At 58.0% G+C, this 22,169-nt stretch overlaps 8 protein-coding genes across 8 annotated transcripts in view; 5 read left to right on the top strand and 3 right to left on the bottom strand.

Annotated features, from left to right (window-relative positions):
* Window positions 1-3,856: 3,856 nt before the first annotated feature.
* GGTG_04941 (hypothetical protein) lies at window positions 3,857-6,629 on the top strand. The gene is made up of 6 exons (XM_009222739.1): window positions 3,857-4,317; window positions 4,433-4,489; window positions 4,618-4,693; window positions 4,763-5,278; window positions 5,330-5,378; window positions 5,463-6,629. Exons 1-6 carry the CDS (start codon window positions 4,132-4,134, stop codon window positions 5,530-5,532), a joined length of 954 nt encoding a protein of 317 aa, XP_009221003.1. The 5' UTR covers window positions 3,857-4,131; the 3' UTR covers window positions 5,533-6,629.
* GGTG_04940 (hypothetical protein) lies at window positions 6,622-7,148 on the bottom strand (the record flags this gene model as incomplete). The annotated part of the gene is made up of 2 exons (XM_009222738.1): window positions 6,622-6,816; window positions 7,113-7,148. The coding sequence occupies 2 exons, from the start codon at window positions 7,146-7,148 to the stop codon at window positions 6,622-6,624; spliced, it is 231 nt and encodes a 76-aa protein (XP_009221002.1).
* A 2,530-nt stretch (window positions 7,149-9,678) lies between these two features.
* Window positions 9,679-14,710, top strand: GGTG_04939 (hypothetical protein). Its single transcript, XM_009222737.1, has 8 exons — window positions 9,679-10,285; window positions 10,476-10,554; window positions 10,671-11,137; window positions 11,266-11,450; window positions 11,536-13,400; window positions 13,469-13,644; window positions 13,713-13,839; window positions 13,913-14,710. The coding sequence occupies exons 1-8, from the start codon at window positions 10,196-10,198 to the stop codon at window positions 14,083-14,085; spliced, it is 3,162 nt and encodes a 1,053-aa protein (XP_009221001.1). The 5' UTR covers window positions 9,679-10,195; the 3' UTR covers window positions 14,086-14,710.
* An 821-nt stretch (window positions 14,711-15,531) lies between these two features.
* Window positions 15,532-16,029, top strand: GGTG_04938 (sorting nexin-3; the record flags this gene model as incomplete). Its single annotated transcript, XM_009222736.1, has 2 exons — window positions 15,532-15,926; window positions 15,963-16,029. The coding sequence occupies 2 exons, from the start codon at window positions 15,532-15,534 to the stop codon at window positions 16,027-16,029; spliced, it is 462 nt and encodes a 153-aa protein (XP_009221000.1).
* A 609-nt stretch (window positions 16,030-16,638) lies between these two features.
* Window positions 16,639-18,887, bottom strand: GGTG_04937 (mitochondrial carrier protein RIM2). Its single transcript, XM_009222735.1, has 2 exons — window positions 18,295-18,887; window positions 16,639-18,218 (listed from the first exon to the last, which is right to left on the bottom strand). The coding sequence occupies exons 1-2, from the start codon at window positions 18,468-18,470 to the stop codon at window positions 17,213-17,215; spliced, it is 1,182 nt and encodes a 393-aa protein (XP_009220999.1). The 5' UTR covers window positions 18,471-18,887; the 3' UTR covers window positions 16,639-17,212.
* A 563-nt stretch (window positions 18,888-19,450) lies between these two features.
* GGTG_04936 (hypothetical protein) lies at window positions 19,451-19,942 on the top strand (the record flags this gene model as incomplete). The annotated part of the gene is made up of 1 exon (XM_009222734.1): window positions 19,451-19,942. The coding sequence occupies one exon, from the start codon at window positions 19,451-19,453 to the stop codon at window positions 19,940-19,942; it is 492 nt and encodes a 163-aa protein (XP_009220998.1).
* Window positions 19,943-20,414: 472 nt separating this feature from the next.
* Window positions 20,415-20,884, top strand: GGTG_04935 (hypothetical protein; the record flags this gene model as incomplete). The annotated part of the gene is made up of 2 exons (XM_009222733.1): window positions 20,415-20,609; window positions 20,738-20,884. 2 exons carry the CDS (start codon window positions 20,415-20,417, stop codon window positions 20,882-20,884), a joined length of 342 nt encoding a protein of 113 aa, XP_009220997.1.
* An 876-nt stretch (window positions 20,885-21,760) lies between these two features.
* Window positions 21,761-22,169, bottom strand: part of GGTG_04934 (hypothetical protein) — a gene marked incomplete at both ends in the record, with an annotated part of 3,611 nt that continues 3,202 nt past the window's right edge. Inside the window, one exon of the mRNA XM_009222732.1 lies at window positions 21,761-22,000. Within this exon, the coding sequence (XP_009220996.1) occupies window positions 21,761-22,000 (240 nt within the window). The remainder of the gene's footprint in view (window positions 22,001-22,169) is intronic.

The raw sequence follows: 22,169 nt of genomic DNA, 5'->3' as shown, positions 1-22,169 counted from the left end.
CCCCCCCCCCCCCCCCCCCCCCCCCCCCGGAGCCCGATGCGTCGATCCTACGAGAGCATGCACCCAACCTGCCTGCCCGCGTCCCACTTCGCGTGACGATGTGGTTTCCACAACACATGCTACAGCCCGTCCGGCTTCCATCTAATAGGAGGAAACATTCGCATGCCTTGCGTGTCTCTCTTGGCAAAGGACGAAGGTTATGCACCGTGATACGCAAGGGAGCAAGAATAAGTCGGCAGGCACAACGTTTCTCCAAGGAGGCAGGGCCTGCCACATGCGTACCGCCAAGGAGGACAACGAATCTTTGGCCGGCCAACTTGGAACAAGAATTCCACCGACGCTGGCGACAAAAACCAACAACGAAAGCGGGCTTACCTCTGCTTGGACTATTGCAGGCGCCGGTCGGCTCGTCTGATCCTGCATCCGCCTCCCCGTATCTGCCGCCCAAATTGCATCGCCATGTTCACCAGTCCAATACCAAGCACAGGTGCGGTTGCCGGTGCCGATACCAAGGTGTCCAGTTCAGTTTCGTCACCCGAGCTGACGGGTGCTAGGACATCGACAACCTACTTCCAACTACCCAAATACGGGAACGAGGCGGTCACGAGCCCAACTGTGGCTCCATATCCAAGAGCCGAAATTCCGCTGGCCCATTGGGGGCCAGGCTGCCGAGGAAACAGCAGAAGAAGAGGTGTCGTCAACATCCCTCGTCCCTGTAACCCAACAAAGATGCTCCTGGTGGGGAAGCAAAAGGGCCGGTTTCTCTCGTCGTCGTCTCATCCTTGCCGCGCACAGTCCTCGTCCACGAATGGGGAACCCTGGCTTCGGGATGGCCCGCAGCAGCCCAACGAGGGAGGACAGAAAAATGAAGCAAGTTGGGTTTGGTGGAGCTAGCACGCGCCAACAGGATCCGCGTCGATGCGCCTGGGAGGGTGTCCTTTCCTTGCTGCGACACAGGGTCAGGTGTGTTTTCGAAGGCGACGAGGGTCCACGGCTCTGCTGTCCTGCTGCCCTCCCTGGCGCCAGACCAGAACCGAAGGCTAGCCAGGAGGGACCGGGTGGGGCGCCTCTGGAATCGTTCGGCTGGGGAGCTGACGCCATTCAAGGACTACCGATCTTCTCTCCCAGGATTATCGTGCTGGCTTGCTCGACTCTATCTCGGCCGCCCTGGCAAATTCCCTGGTCCGATCTTGTCTTATCAGGGCCAGGTCCGGCTGGCGGGCGCACAGGGCAATGTTGTACTCTGGGCTGCAGCGTATCTGCCGCATCGCCAGGGACGAACCCCTTTTCACGCGTGCTCTCAGATACACGACAATTGCGCCAACAGGGGGGTGACGTGGGATCTACGAGAGCCAGGCTGCTTACGTACGGCTATCGGATAGCCACAAGCTCACAGGGTGCCTTTTGGTGGCTCCTCCTATCAGCAAGGCATGTACGTACCTACATGACACCCACACACCTGTCGACGAAGTACTACCCTCCTGCATGCAGCGCCAATATTGTTTGCTGCGGAGGGTGATATCAGATGGCTAGAGGTGCCTTGACTTTCGCCCCTGTGTGGTACCGGCGCGGCTGGTTGGGCTTGACTGCGTCGATGCCCAACCTGTCCCAACCTGTTGCAGCATCTGTTCTCGTCGCACCACGCGCACTTTTCCCGGCAAAGTCGTATTGCCCAACCAGAGGGTCCTGCCCGCCGGAGCCCGGCCACCAACTGAGATGTCGCCGGGCCAGTAAGGCCTCAGAGGTGCTGCTGCACGAGACCGTTACGGGACATGGGAGAGCGCCGTCATGAAACCCGCAAACAAATGAAATGAGCGGACAGACGGGAGCGGAAGAATCAGCAGGTGGGTGGCGAGACAAAGCCTGTGTACCTGCTCAGCCGGAGAACACAAGCGCCGCGACCAAACATGAGGGTACCCCGGTCCTGCAGCGGACACGTCACAGGTCTTGTGTGGCTCGACCAGCCCAAGAGGGCACAAGCCAAAAAGCAGGCTGGCTGGCCTCCCAGCCATTGTGCGGCACCAGCAGCCGGCGGGTAGGCAGGCGGGCTGGGAGGCAGGCAGGCAGGCAAGGAGCAGGCAGGCAGACAGCGAGACAAACGCAAATGCACGACAGAGATGAGCGGAATTCCGGGTCAAGGAGACTATCGGACCACGAGGAGGCAAATGAATGCCCAATGCCGAAACTGACTGGGCGACTAGGCGGTGGACAGCTTGTTACGCCGGGCATCGCTGGGTCGGGCTTGGGCTGCTGTCAAGAAAAGATGGTGGGTGAAGCCAGCCGGCCAAGGCGCCGTGGTACCATTTAATTGTGGTATCATGACTTTATGGATTTTATGCCTGTGTTAGCCGTCGACCAGGGGGCTGGGCTGGAGACTGGGCTCCAAGCTAACAGGAGCGGAGCCCTTTGGGTATCGTCGGTTTTTGTGCCTCCATTGTGCAAGCGCTTGTGCCCCCCTGGGCTGCCGAATTAATGGACCAGAAGTTCGCAGCGTGCTAGCTGCCGAATTGGCTCACCGATGGGTCCTGCCTCCTAACTCCTGCCTCTGCTCCTGCCTCCTGTTCGCCCCGTTTGGGCTCGGTCATCGCCTCGGGTTTGTGAAGGCGGCTAGCGCAAGTTTGCCCATAACGGATGATGCACAAGGGCTAGCGAAACGAAAGGGCCCTTGACCGTGATGGTGACGATTATCCAACCTGATCAAAAGGAGAAGAGAGTTTCGCTGCGGTGCCATTCCCTAATGAATGCTTTGGCCATTTATTTTGTCGGTGAATCTACCATCACAGTGGGGCGTGCGGTCCAATTGGGTTTCCACGAGCAGCAACCCAAAGCAGCCCAACAAGGCGTCGCATTCTCCGACTTTGCCCAGCCAATGCCTGTCCGTCTGCCGTGCTCGACAACAAGCAGGACGGGCGCGGGTGCAAAAGTAGGGAGAAGGAAGCAAGAAGGACAGGCGGGCAGGACACAGCGTCCGATGTGGTATGCGCCGGCTTCGTGCGCTCTCGTGGCCCGGCGGGTGGCAAAGCACTACAGCTAGGCATGCAACCCGATTAATGGCTACCGCAGGACGGCAGGGCCGTCGCAGCCAACCATCATGCTCCACGCAGCCAGACCTCCTCCCTGACTACCCGTGTATGGTGTGCGTGAGCGTGAGCGTGTGGGGTGTGGTGCGTGTGTGTGAGAGAGAGTGTGTTGTGTGCGTGCGTGCGAGGGGCGGCGGCCTGCCTGGTTCCGGGGGTGTGTGTCTGCCTCACTTGCGGTGCGTGTCTTGTCCTCCAACCAACCGTCGTCTCGGCCAGGATAAGCACACAGACAGGCGCACCACGCACACAGGTTGAGTGAAGCAGCGAGAAGTGGGCTGGGGTTCCTGAAGAAGTGGCCAATCGTCGAGCCTGCGTGCAATCAGCAGGCGGCGCGCTGTCGCCACCGGGCTTTGGGGGCCCCACCAGGGTGCAGCAGTGCAGCAGAACACAATAGGCCAAAAGCGTCGGACATCTCCTGAGCGTCGCGTCAGGCTGCACGACGAGCGAAGGGGGGCCAACGGCGTGACGTTGTCTAAGCCCGATCCAGCGAAGTCCGACCCAAACGTGCTGTCTTTTTTTTTTCTTCGCTCCCAGGTGGCCGCCTCCAGCCCTCCTTCGCCAGTCGAGGCCAGGCCAGACGCACGACCTAGCCGACAACCCCTCCCCTCCGCCCCACTCTGGCCGCGCCTGCGGAGCACAGACGGCCGGGTTTTGCTGGCCTCTTGGAACCAGGCTGCCCTCGGCCACTCTGCCCACACAGCCCACTGCCCACTGCTGCCTTAGCCGGGCGGCCTGCCTACTTTTTCTCGACCCCGTCCGCCCGCCACTTCCCCCCTCCCCTTACCCGTTCTTTCTATTCTTCTCCTCTTCCGCTTTTCATCGCAATCGCCCACCACCTTGCCATCAGCCATCCCCATCTCCATCACATAGTCTGCAAAGCCGCTCTTTGGAACCGCCTTCAGTATTATTTGGGATCGAGAAGCTGCGTAATTATTTTTTCTAACACTCGACTTCGACCGTTTCGCCAACCTCCATTCCTCACCCGCGACGCCCAGCATCGCTCGCTCTGAAACCTGGCCATCGCAGTCTCATCTCGACCAACACAGCGACCATGAACCGCAACGACAGGCAACGTGCCGCGCCTCCCGCCACCTCCGGGACTCCTCAACAACCCGCGCCGACGACGCGAAACAACGAGTACTTCCTCCCACGAGATGGAATCGACCGTGAAGTCATCACTGCCGACATCTGCCGCTACCTGGGCAATGATGCCCTCGTACGGCCCGGTCACCTCGAGGTCAGTCTCTCCGACAAAGGAAAAATCCTCGTCGCTAGACTGCAATTTCGCCGCCTTTCCCCCTCCGTTTCGGGGCTTGCCGTTTTGCTAACCACATGGATTTTTGTGCCTATAGAAGAACGATCGTATCATCCAGGGCTACTACATCACCGCCTACAGGAATTTGACGAGCGTACGTATCCCGTGCAATTAGGCCATGTGGGCCTGCATGTTCTCATGACTGCTGCATCGACGTCCCTCGCGCGGGGTTGTGATCAGTCGTCGACGCACGGACGATGCGGCTAACCTGACCTCTCACAGGCCATGATTGAGTCTCTCAAAGAGGATTCCCAAAAATGGGTAGAGGAGAAGCGCAGGGCCCAGGGCGCCCAAGGAGGTATACAGAATCCGGCTGCGTGTGGAAGAGATGTCTGCTACTCGACGAGCGGTTCTAACTCCCCTCCAGCTCAGATGAAGTACATGGACTCGATGCTGCGCAACCCAGCAGGCGGTTCCCAGCACATGCCCGGCCCCAGCCGTGATTTCCCAGCCCCTCAGCCTCCTTACAACGACCCCTACAGTGCCCCGGGCCAGGGCGGCTTCGGCCAGTACCCTCCTAGGGACGCTGGCTACCCGGCACCCAACGCCTTCCCCCCGCGGGAGGCATATGATGACCGCCAGGATCCGTATGGACCCCCCAGAGGAAACCCGGGACAGTACGCTCCCGCAGGATACCAGGCACCAGAGGGACCGTACATGGCCACCGGGATGAACTTCGGCCAGGGTGCGCCGCAACAGTTCATGGGCGACCATCAGAGGGCAGCCCAGGGCCAGTACCCTCCCACAAGCCAGGCCGGCGGCGGCGGCTACGCGGCACAGCCAGCTGGCTACTACATGGGCCACGCCGGTGCGCCGCCTCCGCCAGCCGGAGCTCCCTACGATGCCGCGGGCGCCCAGTCCCGAGATGTCTTCCACGGCCGTGGTGCGTACCCAGCTGCCACCTCCCCTACGAACACGACCTCTGATTTTGTAGCATCCCCAGCAGGCTCAACAGGTTTCAGCAACCCAGGCCTAGATCAACAGTATGAACATCCAGACCCCTCCCGTTCCCGCGCCTCGGCGACCCCCACCGCTCCCAGTACACAAACTCAACAAGTCGCAAACAGTGGAAATCAACCTGCCCGCCGGGACCATAACCGTCCGGAGCAGCGCTACGGCAACACCACCCGGCGATGAGCCGCATCCGTGAGGTTTTTTTTTTTTCCTCTCCTCTGGTGCCCACAGCCTTCCAGCCTTCCCACCTTGGCCCCACGATGAGACCACTGGTAGTCTCGTGTGAGTTCAGACCTTTGTTGCGTGCTTTTCGAAGCCACCGCCCACCGCACCCTCCCCAGTTCTCCCAGGATCGTTGCGCTTGGCGCTTTGCTTGCTTCATGCCAGGCATCGCCGGCTGCTTTTCGCACCCTTGGAACGGACCCCGGGAGCCAAATGCCTGTTTCTCTCTGCCCGTTGGGACATCCAAAATCGAAAATAGACCACGCCAACTCAGGGACCAGCCGCTAGAGCCCCTTCGGAGCCCCCGAAGGGACTGTTGCTTGCCTTTTTTTACCCATGAGGATGCGACCCAGGATCGAACTTCTTTTCACCGCACAGGTGCCATGCGGGACGCTGTCCCCGGACATGACGCCATTACGGCCAGCTTGGCTGCTTACACGACTTTTTACGTTGCTGCTCCCTGGATACCTACTGGCCACGAGGTTCTTTTTCCTCCTTTCCCTTGGGCATTTCCCCAGTTGGGGGGCGCCTTCTACAAGAGTGCATACTCTGGATCGGCGCACAAGGACACATTCATGATTGGGTTTGGGTTTTGTTTTCACGGCTTCATGTGTACGGGGGTTTGTCCCTTTGGTTGCTCGCCTGTTTTCTTCATTGTTGCGGGATACCAGCGTTCTGTACGGCACCCGTCTTGTTGGATCTCTTAATATCTGGACCAAAGACCAGGGATGGGATGCGAAGGCGCGCCTCTTCACGTCCCATGCCGGTCTCCCACGTTGGCTCCCAAGGTTCTCGACCCCTTGCTGTCCGGATCCCGGCCAACACTTGACCTGCAGACGACGCGCTGCTTGTCATCTGATCTCTCTGCTTGTTTCCCCCCTTCCCATGAAAGATGCTCAAGGATCCGGCGTGACACCTGTCTTCTTTCGGGTTGGTTCTGGTACCTGCCAGGTAAGGCCGAGATCGCGGACAGCAAGGTGAGTGATACCCCCGACCTTGTATATAACAATTGACCATCTGCAAGGCCTCCTATCTACCTGATTTGCCTGCCTACTCGGACACCTCCCACATCGGACTCTGCATTGCCTGACACCCCTTCATTGCCCCCTCTTGACTCACTGACATTCTAGCACCGGAAGTCTGGCCTCTCTGCATCTCCTTGGACTCGACTTCAATCCCTCTGGACCCTGGAACCATTGGATCTTCGTCCCGGAACCTGCTCGTCTTGCTCATGGAAAAGGAGCCCTGTTTTTTTCAGCATCTCAACCCAGCCTGACCAAGGATGTGCCCTTCCTGGGCGTGGAAAAGAACGGTGTCTCATGGGCCACATTCACCCAAGCCTTTGCGCTTCCAGACAGGATAGGGTCTGAGCTTTTTTGATCATTCCCTCGAGTGTTCCCACTCGCCAAACCAGGCTTGCTCGCCTCGCGTGCGTTATTGCCGCTGGCGAAGTCTCGGTGGCTTAACTCCTGAAAGGGAGTATGACAGAAGCTTGAAAGGGTAAGCTCCATTAAGGAAGACCTAGCCCATCCGCTGCGCACCTCTTCCTTGGGCTTTTCAACGGGACTTGAGGACATGGACTGCCTTGTTTATCGACATCCTTGGCTCTCATTCCTGTCGCAGAACCCTGCACACTTGGGATATCTTTTGGATACACAAGGCCCTGTCCAGATTCTGGAGCAGGAGTTGGCCTCTCATCCGCAGCACCAACGCCCATCAGCCATTGTGGTGACGCTTGCGCAGCTATCAGTGGCCACGCCTTCAGGATATCGACATTTCTTCTGCTTTTTTGGGCCCGTGTTCTGTATTGGTCTTCCAGCATTCTTCCCCGGAGTTTCGACCCTCATCCGACATCGGAACCTCTGATTGCCCCATCAAAGCTTCTCTGGACTCACTGTGCCGACCCGTGAATTTTGCCCAACGGACCGCTTCAGTCGTTCAACAATGACCCCGTTCCTGCACAGCGCCTACGGCCAACTTGATATATGGTTCTATCGGCCGTCTCCAGGATTCCAGTGTGGACTCGGACCTATCACTGTTTGCAGCGCAGTCTTAGCCAGTTTCTGTGATGTACTTGTCTGTCCCTCGCGTTGTTTCTTGGTATGTTCCCAACTCCTGACTCCCGAAACGATCCCTTTCGTGCACATGATCTGGGATCACATCCTACGCCCTAGCCTGGAAGCCTGTCCTCTGGTATGGGACAGAGTTTGCTAATGACAATGATAGCTTGACACGCTGACACATGAGAGATGGGCGGTGAGGGTTTGATCAACGTGGCTTTTTATTGTTTCGTGTCCTTGGGTTTGACGGCATTCGCGTGCTACACGTTGCATTATATAAATATGATGCATTTTCCTGTTTGCGCCATGTCACCTTTGGATTTTTTGTTAGCATTTGCTGTTGGGGTCGTCTTCAAAAGTTGTATGTAAAATTGCTGCCCGGCAGTTGGCTCCCTTTGTACGATGGCTTTGGTGTTGAGTTGGTGTGGTTGAGGAAGCAAATTGGAAAACGATTCGATCACGTGATAGTTCTACCTGGATGGTATTCACTTGCACATGGAGGGGTATGCCGCGTCCTATTGGAACTACACTTTTGCCCGATAAGTCGCTTCCTTGTGTCTACGCTCGGAGGATATAGGACAGGTGTTCGTAGATCGTAGGGGAAAGTCATTTCACCCGCCAAATGCGTCTGGGTCTGGTGTGGTGCCCGAGCTGTGCCAGCCTCCTCTCAGCAAGGGGCTTTTTTATTTTCTTTTTTGCCCGGGCCGCCGCCACAGCTTCATATCCACAGTATTGGTTGAATGGGTTGGGGGCCATCGGTGCGTCCAGACCACGAGGCTTGCATGTGGCCTAGGGCGTCAGATTCCCCAAGCGGCACCCAAAGACGCTATTGGCCTTGTTTTTCTGGTGGTGGAAGAGGTAATGCGTCTGTCAACCACGTGCACTCCCTCACTCACCGTAAACGACGATCCCTCCGTCTCTGCTGTTATTGCATGGGTGGGATACATGCTAGCAAGAAAAGCAGAACCTAAAGTTAATTTTTTTTCTCGGTTTCTTTATTTCAAGCTGGCGGTCATGCTTTTTCTTAGCTCTCTCAGCCTTCCTTCTCTCCTCCGAGGTTCACATGTTTAATGGTTAAACCTCATGGATAAGCATCAGCGGCGCGGGTTCCTTCTCGTGGGTGCCACGGACAAATCCAGGGGTCCGAGTTGAGTTCTTAGGACTAGGCCAATCAAGCCGGGACAAAAGTTACATTCCCCACCCGCTGGCGAGCTCGTTCGCGGTGGGTCTGGCGTCTGGCCCAGAACGTGATGGCGGTCGGGGCTGGGCTTGAGCTTGGCTTGGATTGGCAGGAAGCATCAAAACAGGAGAGGAAAAAGCTGTCAAGGGGGGAGGGTTTAGATGAGGAAAATAAGGAAAAACCAACAAATTCTCGAAGAAAATGAACTACGAAGGTAGGAATCAAACCTAGTCGGAACACACCGAAAGTCAACTGGCACCCAGGCTGCACGCTCAAGGCGGTCGGGCAGGGTCCAATTCGCATTTCAGGAACACCATGCAGCCATGCCAAACTTTACCCCTCCTTTCTGCCGTCAGTGCAGCCGGCGCTGGGCCAGCAACAGCACCGCCGTAACTTGAGACAGCATGAAAGGCCGTCCATGGCATATGGAATCAAGCCACCTACCACATATCGGCCGCACCATGCATTCGGTCGCGTCCTCGATGGCGAGCACGCGGGTTTGGAAAATAGAGGGCCCTGCGTTGGAAGCTTGGTGCTGATTGCAGCATGCACACCACACAGGCGGCGGTGGTGATCTGTGCCCGTTTCCGACATCGTCCCTTGCTTCCTTCAATCCTGGTCGATTTCGGGTGGGGGTGAGTCGGAGCCAGCCGCCCGCCTGTGCAAAACACAGGCTCGGTAAGTTTCTTGACACGATAACGTGGCGGTAACAAGGATGCATAGCCTCTTGATTATTATGAGGTGGCGGAATGAAGGGTGGAGGCAAAAAGCCAGGGTGGGCGATGTGAATAGAAAAGAAGCTTAGAGAGAACTCGCGGTGTCTGTCTGCATGATGCCCCGCCATCTCTGTAGCCCGCCCGCCCATGCCTTTGGCAGCTGCCGGGCTGCCATTCGACGTGCCTGCCCGCCCACACAGCAGGTTTGGCAGAGCAGCTGGGTTCCTGGTCGATGGCGCACAGCAGCAGGTCGCAATCAACACCGCCCAATTTTTGGCTCTGCTTTTTTTTTTCTTGGTGCCAGCAGCAACCCACCCGCTAGGCTCGCCTCCTAAACCGCACCCAAAAAGTGATCAAAATTCTGCCGTGCCGCCCACCACCACCAACATAGTGCGGGACCGCCTTTTTTCCAACCCTCACCACAAGACGACGGTCAAACCGCAACCGAAAGAGCAGACGCGGGCCAAGCGCCTCCCAGCCGCCGCACGCCTTGTCTCCCTCGATCGGTCTCTTGGCCTCGTCCCGTTGTTCTTCTTTTTTTTTCTTTTTCTTTTTCTGTGCTTCCTCGCCTTTCGGTCCTATCCGAGGCGTTTGTGTCTTTGCTCTCTGTCCATCCCGCCCCTCCCTCGCGCAGTCTCCCGCCCGCGGCCTCTCCGCCTCGTCCAAAGATGGACCCGGCCACGGTTCGGAACTGCGTCCTCGCGACGCTCGACCCCGTCGCCGACATAAGGAAGCGGGGCGAGCTCGAGCTGAAGCAGGTACGCATTGTCGGACGGCGCTCCGTGCTCTCTCTCCCTCTCTCTCTCTCTCCCCCGCTTCGGGGGGTCCTGCTCCCGTCAGGCGCCTCCGCTTGTTTACTTTTCCGTCGTTTGCAACCCTGGCGGCCGACCCACCTGCCTGCCCCTCGTCGTCGCCGTCATCGCTAATCGCCCTTGGCTCTGCTGCTAGGCCGAACAACAACCAGGTTTCATCGACTGCCTCGTCAACATCCTCGAAGCCGACCAGGCCCCGGACGTGCGCTTGGGAAGTACGGCCGCCCCCTCCCTCCCCGACGCCGCCCTGTGCGAGATGCCGCGCGAGACGCGGGAGGGGCACCGGAATGATGGGCCGAGGGTGCTGACTGAAACCCGCTTTGCAACCTAGCTGTCATCTACCTCAAGAACCGGGTCAATCGCGCGTGGTCCTCGGAGCAAAACCTCAGCAATGAGCCCACGATACCCGAAGACGAGAAGACGCGGTTCAAGGACCGGCTACTGCCGCTCCTGGCCGCGTCCCAAGGCACCATCCGCCAGAACCTCGTCCCCGTCCTCCAGCGCATTCTGCACTGGGACTACCCCGAAAAGTGGCCGGCTTTTATGAACTACACGGTCGAACTGCTCGGGACTAACGACAAGGACAGGGTGCTGGCTGGTCTGCAGTGCCTACTCGCCATCTGCCGCGCCTACCGCTTCAAACCTAACGATGTTGAGAACCAGGCGCGCTTGCGGGACATTGTCGAAGCCAGCTTTCCGCGCTTGCTTGAGATCTGCAGGGAGCTTGTTGTCCAGGAGAGCGACGACGCGGGCGAGATGCTGCACATTGCGCTCAAGGCGTACAAGCACGCAACCTTTGTAAGTCTGTCCTGTTATGCCTGTGCTATTGAAACTCGAAGCTATCGCCATCGCCATCCACCACCGCCTCGTATTCTGCTTGTCCTCCCCGTGCATGCGCTTTCTAACGTAGTATTGCGTCGTACCAGCTCGATCTCCCCGGGAGCCTTATGAACCAGGATGTCAATATGTCCTGGTGCGACATCTTCCTGCGGACCGCCGCAAGGGGCGTTCCTGCTACGGCCATGGTCGATGACGGCCCGGAGCGGGAGAAGCATCACTGGTGGAAGGCCAAAAAGTGGGCCTTGTACAACCTGAACCGCCTGTATCAAAGGTGAGTGTTCGGCCCTTCGTTTCATTCACTTCCTCGATCAGTGGCGCGCCAGCGAGGTCGCTAACGCGAAGATGATGCATGGCAGACACGGGAACCCTGAGGCTTTCAGCAAAGAGGCCAAAAACCAGATCAAATTCGCTCAGGAATTCTCGGCTACGATTGCGCCGGCGATTCTCAAGCACTACCTGGCCGAGATCGAGAAGTGGGTTGCCAAGACAGCATGGCTGAGCAGGCCTTGCCTTTCGTATATTATCGTCTTCCTGGACGAGTGCGTGAAGCCCAAGGAGATGTGGACTCACCTGAAGCCGGATCTGAACAATCTGATTCAGCACTTCATCTTCCCAGTCCTGTGTCTGTCCGAGGATGATGTCCTCAACTTTGAGGACCAGCCCGAGGAGTACCTCCACAGGAAACTCAACTTCTACGAGGAGGTCTCGTCCCCGGACGTCTCAGCCACCAACTTCTTGGTCAACCTGACCAAGCACCGGCGGAAACAGACGTTTGAGGTGCTCACGTTTATCAACAATGTCGTCAACGAGTACGAGCAGGCACCCGAGGGAAATAAAAACCACATCGCCAAGGAGGGTGCCTTGCGCATGATTGGTACCCTGGCGCCCGTTCTTCTGAGCAAGAAGAGCCCCATTGCGGACCAGGTCGAGTACTTCATCGTTCGATACGTGTTCCCGGACTTCACCAGCACCGAGGGTTTCCTGCGTGCGCGAGCTTGCGATACTATCGAGAAGTTTGAGCAGCTCAACTTCAAGGACCAGAACAACCTCCTGACCATCTACCGACACATACTCGAGTGCATGGCCGATCCGGCCCTGCCCGTCCGTGTGACGGCTGCGCTTGCACTGCAGCCCCTCATCAGGCACGACATCATCAGGAGGAGTATGCAGACGAACATCCCGACAATCATGCAGCAACTTCTCAAGTTGGCCAACGAGGCCGATATCGACGCCCTCGCCAACGTCATGGAGGACTTTGTCGAGGTGTTCGCCAAGGAGCTGACGCCCTTTGCCGTTGCCCTCAGTCAGCAGCTTCGGGACACGTACCTGCGCATCGTGCGCGAGCTGCTGGAGAAGAACGGGGGACGCGATGACGCGGACGACTACAACGACTTCCTCGACGACAAGAGCATTACAGCTCTCGGCGTCCTGCAGACCATCGGTACCCTGATCCTCACCCTCGAGAGCACACCCGAGGTTCTGCAAGCTATCGAGGCCATTCTCATGCCTGTGATCGAGATCACTCTGGAGAACAAGCTTTACGACCTCTATAACGAAGTGTTCGAGATCATCGACAGCTGCACATTCGCCGCAAAGGCCATCTCCCCCATCATGTGGAAGGCCTTTGAGCACATCCATAGGACGTTCAAGTCGGGGGCCGAGCTTTACCTCGAGGACATGCTGCCTGCTCTCGACAACTTTGTGCAATACGGCGCGCCGCATCTGGTGCAGTCCCCAGAGTACACGCACGCGCTATTCGACATGGTTAAGGTCATGTTCGAGGACTCCAAGGTCGGTAATGTCGACAGGATCTGCGCATGCAAACTGGCCGAGGCCATGATGCTTAGCCTCCGCGGCCACATCGACAACTACATCGAGGGCTTCATCACCATGGCCATGAACATCATCATGACGCAGGATCTCAAGAATAAGTCTGTTAAGATCCACCTGATGGAAATGGTGATCAACGCCATCTACTACCACCCGACGCTCGCGCTGCAGATCCTTGAGGCCAAGGGATGGACCAATAAGTTTTTCAGCCTGTGGTTCAGCAGCATGGAGAACTTCTCGCGAGTGCATGATAAGAAGCTCTGCATTGTTGCTATCGTGGCGCTTTTGGGCATCAACCCGGACCAGATTCCCCCGAGCGTATCCATAGGCTGGCCTCGACTCCTGCAGGGCATCACTATCCTCTTCCGAACCCTTCCGAACGCCGAGAAGAGTAAGCGACTCCCAACCCCTACTGAGATGCCGACGTTGAGCCATATAAGCTGACAAATAACCATCTAGACCGCGCAGAAGCTCTGAAGGACGACTACACGCTCGACGCCGGCACATACGACTACGAGGAGGAGGATGAGTGGGACGAGGATGAGGCCAACTGGAACGCTGACGAGACGGCTGAGGAGGAGCAGCCCGAAGTCAAGGACGAGAGCACCGCGTACCTTCAGTTCCTGGACGAAGAGGCGAGTTTAGGTCATTCCACAGAAACATGCGAATCTTGGACGTTGTTGCTGACATGTTTGTTTCGCAGGCGCAAAAGTTTGGCAGCTTACCAGAGGGACACGAGTCCGATGACGAACTGGGCGAGCATTCTCTCCTCCTGGAGACGCCTCTGGAAAAGCTCGAGCCCTATCAGATTTTCAGGACAGCACTATTGAGTGAGTCCAGCGTCTGGGCTAGACGAGGCCGAGCGTGCTGTGGATAAGAGACTAACCAGACCTGTACCCACAGGGCTGCAACAAGAGCAGCCGCAATTCTACTCAAGCCTGGCGGGACACCTATCGCCGGAAGAGCAGAACCTGGTTCAGGGAGTGGTGAACCAGGCCGAGGCTCTGATTCTTGTCCAGCAGCAACAGCAGCAGCAGGCCTTGGCGCAGGCAGCCTCAAATGGCGGTGCTAGCTGACAGACAGTCTGCCAGGCGCTTTGTTGGTTTCTCCCCTTTGCTCCCCCCTACCTCTCTCCCGGCTCTACATCGATACCCTGTCATGTTTATCGCCAAGCCGGGATCTTGGTCGTGGTCCGCACAAGTGGGTGGCACGCTCCATGATAGGCACGGATGGGAGGTGTTTAAACACTGTTAGGGAGAGAGGTAGGAGGCGCGAGCTGGGTCGTAGGAGAAATGTTACGGATGTCACGAAACAGTAGGTTCTAGCTTTGGGATTTGGCAATGGGATTGGCTTATCAATGATTCCCACAGATAATACGCTGCAGTTGCAGGTGGATATGATTCGCATGTGGAGAAGAACCTTTTATGTTGCGATGGCTTCGGAAACGCTCATGGATGGATACGCCGAGGGATTTTTGCTGTCTGGTATTGTACGGCATTGACTGCCGGCTGCTGTCTGTGGCCTCGACAGATATTGTGATGGTGACGAGGAGCCGCGGTTATTGTGGCCATGTGGGGGAGCGAAGCCTGAGCCGCGGGATGACGTACCGAGTTGGAGCTAAATAGGTAAGCGGCATGGCGCGCAGTGAGTGTTGGTCTGCTGCGATAAAAATTGGATCTGTACCTGGTACTCTTGGATGGGTCGAAGAAACGGTGAGTGAAACGACTAAACCTGTTCATTTCCTGTTCGTGTGGGCAGCGCCTGCCCGACCGTGTGTAACCAGCCTCCAACCTTCCGCCTCCATCCCGTACCCCCCACCTTTGCATCGTGACCGAGCTTGGCGCATCCAATTCGATCGCAGCGGCGGCCTTGTCAGACCCCGCCGTTTCCAATCGACTTGGACTCCATTCCTTCAAGGCACAAGCCCAAGCTTGGCCTGCTTTCAGAAGCTGCGGCGAGTCCGTCCATTCGTCTCCGCACCACTTACCACCTCGGCCGCCAGCGTTCCTCCCAACGTTTGCGCGCGCAGCCAGCCCTCGACGCTAGCGATCCAAATACCCCAAACCTGCCGGCACGCGACCCCGCCCTTTTTGTCCGCGCGAGCAGCCAGCCACCGCCAGCCAGTTGGCGCGAACCGCCGCATCGAACCACCACCACCTACCTCCTCACGCGGCCAAAAACACCAGAGCAATCGGCGGGGCCGTCACAGCCCAGGGCTGTTCGTGTAGATAAGCAGGAATAGCGCGCCGCGAGTGCCCCCGGTCGCTGGGATCATTGGAGCACCTCCATCTCGACGTGAAAGCTGAGTGTTGGCGGCGTCGCAAAAAAAAAAACACGCAGCCAAAGGAATAATCGAAGTCAAGCGGGCGGCAATGGCCACCGAGAACAATCCCCCCGGCGGCGGCGGCGGCGGCGACAGCGGCAGGCCGGAGCCCCCGCTCAAGTCGCCGACGTCGCCAACATCGCCGCTATCGCCCACGCAGGCGGCGGCCGACCGGCTACACCGGCCTATCCTGCAGTCCATGCCCGACAACCGGTCGCAGTCGTTCGACGAGATCTACGGCCCGCCCGAGAACTTCCTCGAGATCGAGGTGCGGAGCCCGCGCACGCACGGCATCGGCCGCCACATGTACACCGACTACGAGATCGTGTGCCGCACAAACATACCGGCCTTCAAGCTGCGCCAGTCGGCCGTGCGCCGCCGCTACTCGGACTTTGAGTACTTCCGCGACATACTCGAGCGCGAGTCGGCCCGCGTCACCATCCCGCCCCTCCCCGGGAAGGTCTTCACCAACCGCTTCTCCGACGACGTCATCGAGGGCCGCCGCGCGGGGCTCGAGAAGTTCCTCCGCATCGTCGTCGGTCACCCGCTGCTGCAGACGGGCAGCAAGGTCCTGGCCGCGTTTGTGCAAGGTATGTAATACGCAGGTATGGAAGGGGATCGAAGGAGCAGGAGAAGGGCAATATTCTCATACCATATATGGCGTCTAGATCCAAACTGGGATAGGAATGCCTGGTGACTCGTCCGCTTTGCCCGGAGCCTCCAGCCCACCGCTACCACCCCGCCCGCCGGCAACGGCAACGGCAACGGCAGCGCCGGTCCCCGCTCCTCGCCGCCGCGCCGGAGGCTGCGCAAGCGGCCGCCCAAGGGTTGGGCCGAGTTCCAGGCCCTCAAGAAGCTGGATAGTGAATATGGAAGTGGTCCTGATTGCTGAAGGACGGTGGTAGCGCATTGCCAAGACTGAAATCAGCGCCTCCTTTTTTTGTTCTTTTCATTTTAATGTTTCTTAGCCTGTTTTCCTCCGCCATTCCCCTCCATTCCTTACCTCATCTTCCAGCTTGTCATGAACCCCTCCCAAGAGAAACGACCCCACGGTATGTATTTAAACACACTTACAACCTCACCCCAAAAATTGCGGCCGTGGGAGTGGGCTCTTCTGGGTTTGCCGTCTCTTGGTCTTGGTTGTTTCTGGTGTTTTGTTACTGAGCCCTTTTTTTTACTACCTCACAGCGCTCTGCGACACCATAACCGGGAGGCCCTGGCCTCTTCTGTCCATCCCAGATGAGAATGTTTATTCACAAGTCAAAATCATATCAATACCCAAGGTGCATCATCCAACGCTCCAAGAGTTTGCCAACAGGTCATTACTATTGAGTAGGGTATCTGGGAGTTATGTACCTTTTCTGCCAATGTGTCATTGCCTCCATCTTCAGGCCAGTCCTCCGTCCTCGCCAATCCCACGGGCTATCCAACACCCTTGTGTGCCAATCGTACATGCATAGAGGGGAAAGTCCGACGTGGAGTCGGATAAGACTTGAACCTGCTCCAGCTTTTTTTTTTATAAAACCTAAGCCAACCCAGGACGCCTAGACCGATCCATCGGAAAATTGTGTGTCCCGCCGTCTAGCTGTATCGTGATGTGCTATGTTCATACAAAAGAATAAAATTACATGGGAACCGTGAAAGACTACTTCCCGGGGTGCGTGTCGTGGCCAGTCCATCCGGGACATTGTGGGAGATACCCACTGCCCGGTGGATGGTGGAGAGCCGTAAAATCGTGTCGCGATATATACGTGGAGTCAAAGTGGCCCCTGACTCTCGTTTCATCCGAGGCCGTTTGTTGATCCGGGAGGGGGTTTCGCGCGTACTCTACTTGACACAGATGACGTGTCCAAGTCGGAAAAAGAAAGGGAGCCAGCCATTCACAGACGGTCGCCGCCGTCCAATGTCGCCTTCTTCTCGGGCCTGTTGAGCAGCAGCAGGATGCCCTCGTACATGCCGAACATGACGGCGGCGCTCGGCACGGTGCGCAGGAGGTGCGGGGTCAGGCCGCCCCAGAGGCCCGCGGCGCCCTCCTCGAGCCAGACGGTGCGGAAGCACTGGACGAGGCCCGTGTACTTTGGCCTGCCGTCGGCCATGGGCGCCTGGCGCAGGCGCGTGCGCGCCACCTCGTGCGGGTACGTGGGCACGGCGGCCAGGAGCTTGGCGGTGCCGGCGGCGGCGATGTTGCCCGTCCAGTCCACCACCTTGTCCCAGGCGGTGCGCTCGCGGCCGCTGGCGACGAGGCGGGCGTCGCGCCGCGCGAGCGCGCCCTTCATCTGCTCGTAGAAGAGCCAGTGCAGCGTCAGCTCGCTGACGCCCAGGTACGACGCGCTCATGCCCTTGTACATGCCGCGGACCCCCTCGTCGCGGAGCACCTGGCGGACGCAGTCGAGGCTGTTGCGGTACTTGCGCGACTCGAGGCCGGCGCCGCTGCGCAGGGCCGTGCTCCGGTCGAGCTGCAAGCGCGTCTTGATGAGCCAGATGGGGTTGGTGGCCGTCGACGTGACGACGCCCGCGGCGATGGCGGACACAAGGTGGATGACCCAGCCGGCCTCCCTGCCGTGGTTGACGTGCGTCGTCAGGAGCTGCTTGGTGTTGCCGTACGTGAAGAACTGGATGGACCGCGCCGGCACGACGCCGACGAGGTTCGGCCCCAGGCCCTTGAACAGCGCCCGGGGGCCCTCCTGCTGGTACACGGCGCCGAGGATGGCAAAGGTCTCGCCCAGGTGGTGACGCATGAGGCGCAGCGGGCCGGCGACGCCGCCGCCGAAGGACCCGACGGCCACGCGGTGCTGCCGCACCTGCTGCTGGTAAAAGTCAGATTGGAGCCTGGTCTTGAGCACGTCGAGCGGCGCCGTCAGGGCTGCGGCGGTCATGCCGCCCATGCTGTTTGCAGAGAGCATCCGTGTCAGCCGGGCCTGGAGTCTCCTCCCGCTATGCAACGGTTCGTTGCAAGACATACCCTCCGGCCACAAAGTGCGACCACGAGGCCGCGAACGGCGACGCATTGCTGGCGCGGACCGTCCTGATTGATATGGCACCCCCGCTCTCTCGGGACTGTGAGAGTTGTGTGGTTTTTATGGCGCTCTCTTGTGTGTAGCCCTTCGCCAGGGCGGTAGGACTTTGGTGGTGGCTCATGGTTTGGGCAAGGGGCGGTGGTTTGGACGGAGGATGTGGGGGAGGCGGCGGGTTAGAACAGCTTAGGCGTCAGTCGTGTCCACCAAGGCCTAAATCCCCCGGTTGATGGGCAGTTGTAGCTCGGTTGTTGCAGGCACTGTTTGACGAGACCAAACAGAGACAGGAGAGTGTTGCTGATAGATGATAGGTTAAACCATCCAGGGCACAGGGCAAAAGAGGCAGGTCGAGCCAGCTATGGCATGGTCGTCAGGGCTTTGGCGAAATAGCGCTGATATGTCCAGGCCAGCGTGGCAAGGGTGCGGTCGGGTAGTAGCGTGATCGAGGGCGTGTGTGGCTTCTGGCGCAAGAAAAGTCGCGATCCTAAGCATAAAAAAAATATCACAACGCGACCCTCCATGACGAAGGTGAAAAATGAAAAATTCCCATGTACCTGCCCGATGCAGGAGGGACATGCTCGTTGATAAGCCCGATAAGGAGCAATCGCGGGGACAAATTCCCCAGGAAAGCGGGGCACTCATGACTCCTCGTCCAATCAAGCCCGCGCCAATCGATCGATGCATCTCGCAAATGGAAATGCTTGCAAGCTTGTGGCGTGGAGTCGGCCGACGCACCAACACGACGTGTGACAACCTCCATTGTGTGAACAGCAATCCGATTCAACGGAACTACCACTCAGCGAAACCCCAGCCAAAATCTAGCAGACGCCTCCCTACGTCACCTTTTATTGATCAACATCTTGGACTCCACGACTGCTTGCTAAAATACACTCTAGCAAGGGATCGTGTTTTGTGTGCGTTGTGCTATTTAGCCGATGGACGCAGCTGCTGCTTGAAGCCCAGATCGGAAAGTCGCCACCCAAGGGAGCAGGGGCCACTCGGAAGCCCCAAGGGGCTGTCGCATTCCGGGCCCCCAACCCTCATCATGGCCCCGAAGAGCCTCCAAACACATGACGGAGCAGCACGCCCTCTGGTGTCTGCGAAATGAGGCGGCGGCCTGTAACGCAACCAACAAGTCTGAGCAAGTATTTGGTCACATCTCACTCCCTTTCTTGCTTCCATCAGGCCATTTGTATGCACGCCCGAATTCACTTGGCGTGCTTGGGACGCAGCCCAGGCAGTGGGCCACCGAATATGATCGCTGGTCCATCTAGCCGGCTGCCTGACCCAGCGGCCCGGAACCAGGCGAGGGAGCCGAGACTAGGCTCACGGCGGTGTCCCCACCCCCCGGTTCTTGCTTCCCCGGTCTGGTCGCTAAGTAGTGCAACGGCCTCGCTCTCTTCACCCACCCCGGCCTACAGGCCACGCGCCCTTGCCATGCATGCAGCTGCTCGAGGGAGGATGCGTGTGAATGGACAAGCCACCACACCCCCACGAAATATTGCCTCTCTCCCTTGGATCGCCGGACGCCCGAGGAGGCAAGAAGGGCGTAAAAAAAAGAAAGAAAGGAAAGTGAGGAGTCTCATGCAGCTGTGATGGAAAGGGGAAGCTCGCATGCGAGTCCGCAGACGCTATCTAGACGGTGGCAAAGGGACGGGGTGAAGGGCCAACCAGAGATCACGAGCAAGCGCCGTGGAGGAAGTCCTATCGCCATTGCCCCGGGCCTGGTGTTCATAGGCTGGAGGCACCGTCAGACGAGGGGAAGAAAAGCAATGATGATAAGCTCAGGCGGTCAAGCTGCCTGGGTATTGGAACGGGCGAGAAGAGACAGGGGCCGAGTCGCCCGATCGAGAGGGCACACAGGGAGAGGCCCAGGGGCTGCCCGTCGTGCTGTATATATCCAGGCACTTTCCCTCTTGCCTTGACGAGACGAGCCTCTCCATCAGGCCACAGATCAGACATCTACCCCAGCCTTGAGCCCACACTCACCCGCTTGCCCACTCACTCACATCACTGTCCTACTTCTCGCCCGCCCCTTGCGTTCTCAACCTTCTTCCCCACAGCAGCCATGTGTCACGAGCACTACGAGCAGTTCTGGTGCGGCAAGAAATGCAAGGACCCGTCAACTGTCGAGATCATCGACTGCGGCAAACCGAGCTGCGACTACAAGGACCCCAACAAGGGCACCCTGGACTACACCGAGGCGCGCGGCCCTTCCCGCGGTATCTGCCCTGAGCACGGCCACCGGGATCCCACAGACGCTGTAAGCTTTGCTTTATTACTTCCCTTGCGTCGCAGCGTTCCACTCCCTCTCCTTTCCCTCCGCCGGTCTCCACCATATCTCCGTCTCCGGAATCATGGCATCCGGCTGATATCAAACTTGCCTATTAGAGAGAACAAGCCACCAGGGGTGACGACGCCCGCGAACATCCCGGATATGCTATGACCAAGGAGTTCGTCGGCTGCGGGAATGGGTTCGGTGTTTTGGAGTCGACAAGACATAACAACCCGGGACCGATCACCTGCTCACACAACTAGCCCACGTTTGCCTACCCCAATCGATCACGGCCTCACAAAATATATCATCTTCTGTCATTCCTTTTCTGCGGCCTTTGTTTACCGTCTTTTACAAACCCTGTCCGGGTTCACACCAACCCCGAGCCAGGCCAAAAAAAAAAGAACCTTCATATATCATGGGTTGTGCAGATCATCAAGCGCAGCCTATCCTTTCCCACAGGAAGACTGCAAGAGCAGAGGTGCTACCATGTGGCCCAAATGCTCTTAGACAGGGTTCATTCTGTTATTTCCCCCATCTGTGTGTCTAGCCCATGTTGTTTCCTTCTTAACCATCTGACAACCGTGCTCATTTCATAAACGCCCAAGCCAAGTAAGGCGTACCCATCATGGAAGGCAAAGGGGATGGAGGTCCCACTCGAAGGAAACAAATCAGAAAAAAAAACCCCGAATATGGGAGGAGAAACTCGATCCGACCTTCCCCGTGACCAGTAAATAGTTCCTCCACGAGCAAATTCCACTCCTTTACTCCCTCGAGATTGTCAATTCGTCCAAGGTAGCAAAAGAAATCCTCCACGATTTGATCCATTCTCTGTCAAATAAAAAAAAGCATTCCCATTCATACCCCCCATCCAGAATCTCCAGCCAGGCTTATAGGAGCTGTTAGCTGAGGCTAATCCATGGAAGGAAGCACCAACTGACGGAGACAAGTCCAGATGGGCAACGAAAAAAAAAGCCCGTCTCTGAGGGGCAGCAGGGGTCGATGATGGAAGACGAGCACGTCATGTGGCCCGGCTCATTGCCATGCAGCCCAACTCCTCTTGTGAACTCTGACAGACGAGACAGGGGTGGTCGTGTGGGAGCGGCGACACATGTCCCCAGCCGAAGGCGCCGCGACACTCAGGCGGGCTTGGCGAAGGCGCGGCAGATGATGCGCTCGATGACGGCAAGCTCCTGCTGGGCGGCGGCGGCCAGCGTCATGTCGTCAAAGTCCTGGCCGCGCGGGATGTTGAGCTCCCGCCACAGGTAGCCAAAGTACGTGTCTACGTCCTGGCCGTGGCTGGTGACGTTGGCGCGCTCGTTAATGGCGAGGCCGTTGAGGGCGCGGTACGTCTCCTCGCGGATGACGGCGACGTAGTACTAGGGGAAAAGACGTTGTTGGTTAGCAAATTGGTCCATCGCGTCATGGGAGAGAGAGAGAGAGAGAGAGAGAGAGAGAGAGAGAGAGAGAGAGAGAGAGAGAGAGAGAGAGAGAGAGAGAGAGAGAGAGAGAGAGAGAGAGAGAGAGAGAGAGAGAGAGAGAGAGAGA

Source organism: Gaeumannomyces tritici, assembly GCF_000145635.1.
Source record: "Gaeumannomyces tritici R3-111a-1 unplaced genomic scaffold supercont2.2, whole genome shotgun sequence".
Lineage (NCBI taxonomy): Eukaryota > Fungi > Ascomycota > Sordariomycetes > Magnaporthales > Magnaporthaceae > Gaeumannomyces > Gaeumannomyces tritici.
Note: the sequence above shows the minus strand (reverse complement) of the source record. Positions and strands in the feature narration are given on the sequence as shown.

What these genes read in the sequence shown, in the direction of transcription:
- GGTG_04941 (XM_009222739.1), top strand. Translation starts at nt 4,132, where the DNA reads ATGAACCGCAACGACAGGCAACGTGCCGCGCCTCCCGCCACCTCCGGG. An exon ending in AGATGTCTTCCACGGCCGTG is followed by an intron (nt 5,279 to 5,329) that starts GTGCGTACCCAG and finishes CTGATTTTGTAG; the next exon opens with CATCCCCAGCAGGCTCAACA. An exon ending in AACCCAGGCCTAGATCAACA is followed by an intron (nt 5,379 to 5,462) that starts GTATGAACATCC and finishes AGTCGCAAACAG; the next exon opens with TGGAAATCAACCTGCCCGCC.
- GGTG_04939 (XM_009222737.1), top strand. Translation starts at nt 10,196, where the DNA reads ATGGACCCGGCCACGGTTCGGAACTGCGTCCTCGCGACGCTCGACCCC. An exon ending in CGTACAAGCACGCAACCTTT is followed by an intron (nt 11,138 to 11,265) that starts GTAAGTCTGTCC and finishes GCGTCGTACCAG; the next exon opens with CTCGATCTCCCCGGGAGCCT. An exon ending in CTGAACCGCCTGTATCAAAG is followed by an intron (nt 11,451 to 11,535) that starts GTGAGTGTTCGG and finishes GATGCATGGCAG; the next exon opens with ACACGGGAACCCTGAGGCTT.
- GGTG_04937 (XM_009222735.1), bottom strand. Translation starts at nt 18,470, where the DNA reads ATGAGCCACCACCAAAGTCCTACCGCCCTGGCGAAGGGCTACACACAA. An exon ending in TCGCACTTTGTGGCCGGAGG is followed by an intron (nt 18,219 to 18,294) that starts GTATGTCTTGCA and finishes CTCTGCAAACAG; the next exon opens with CATGGGCGGCATGACCGCCG.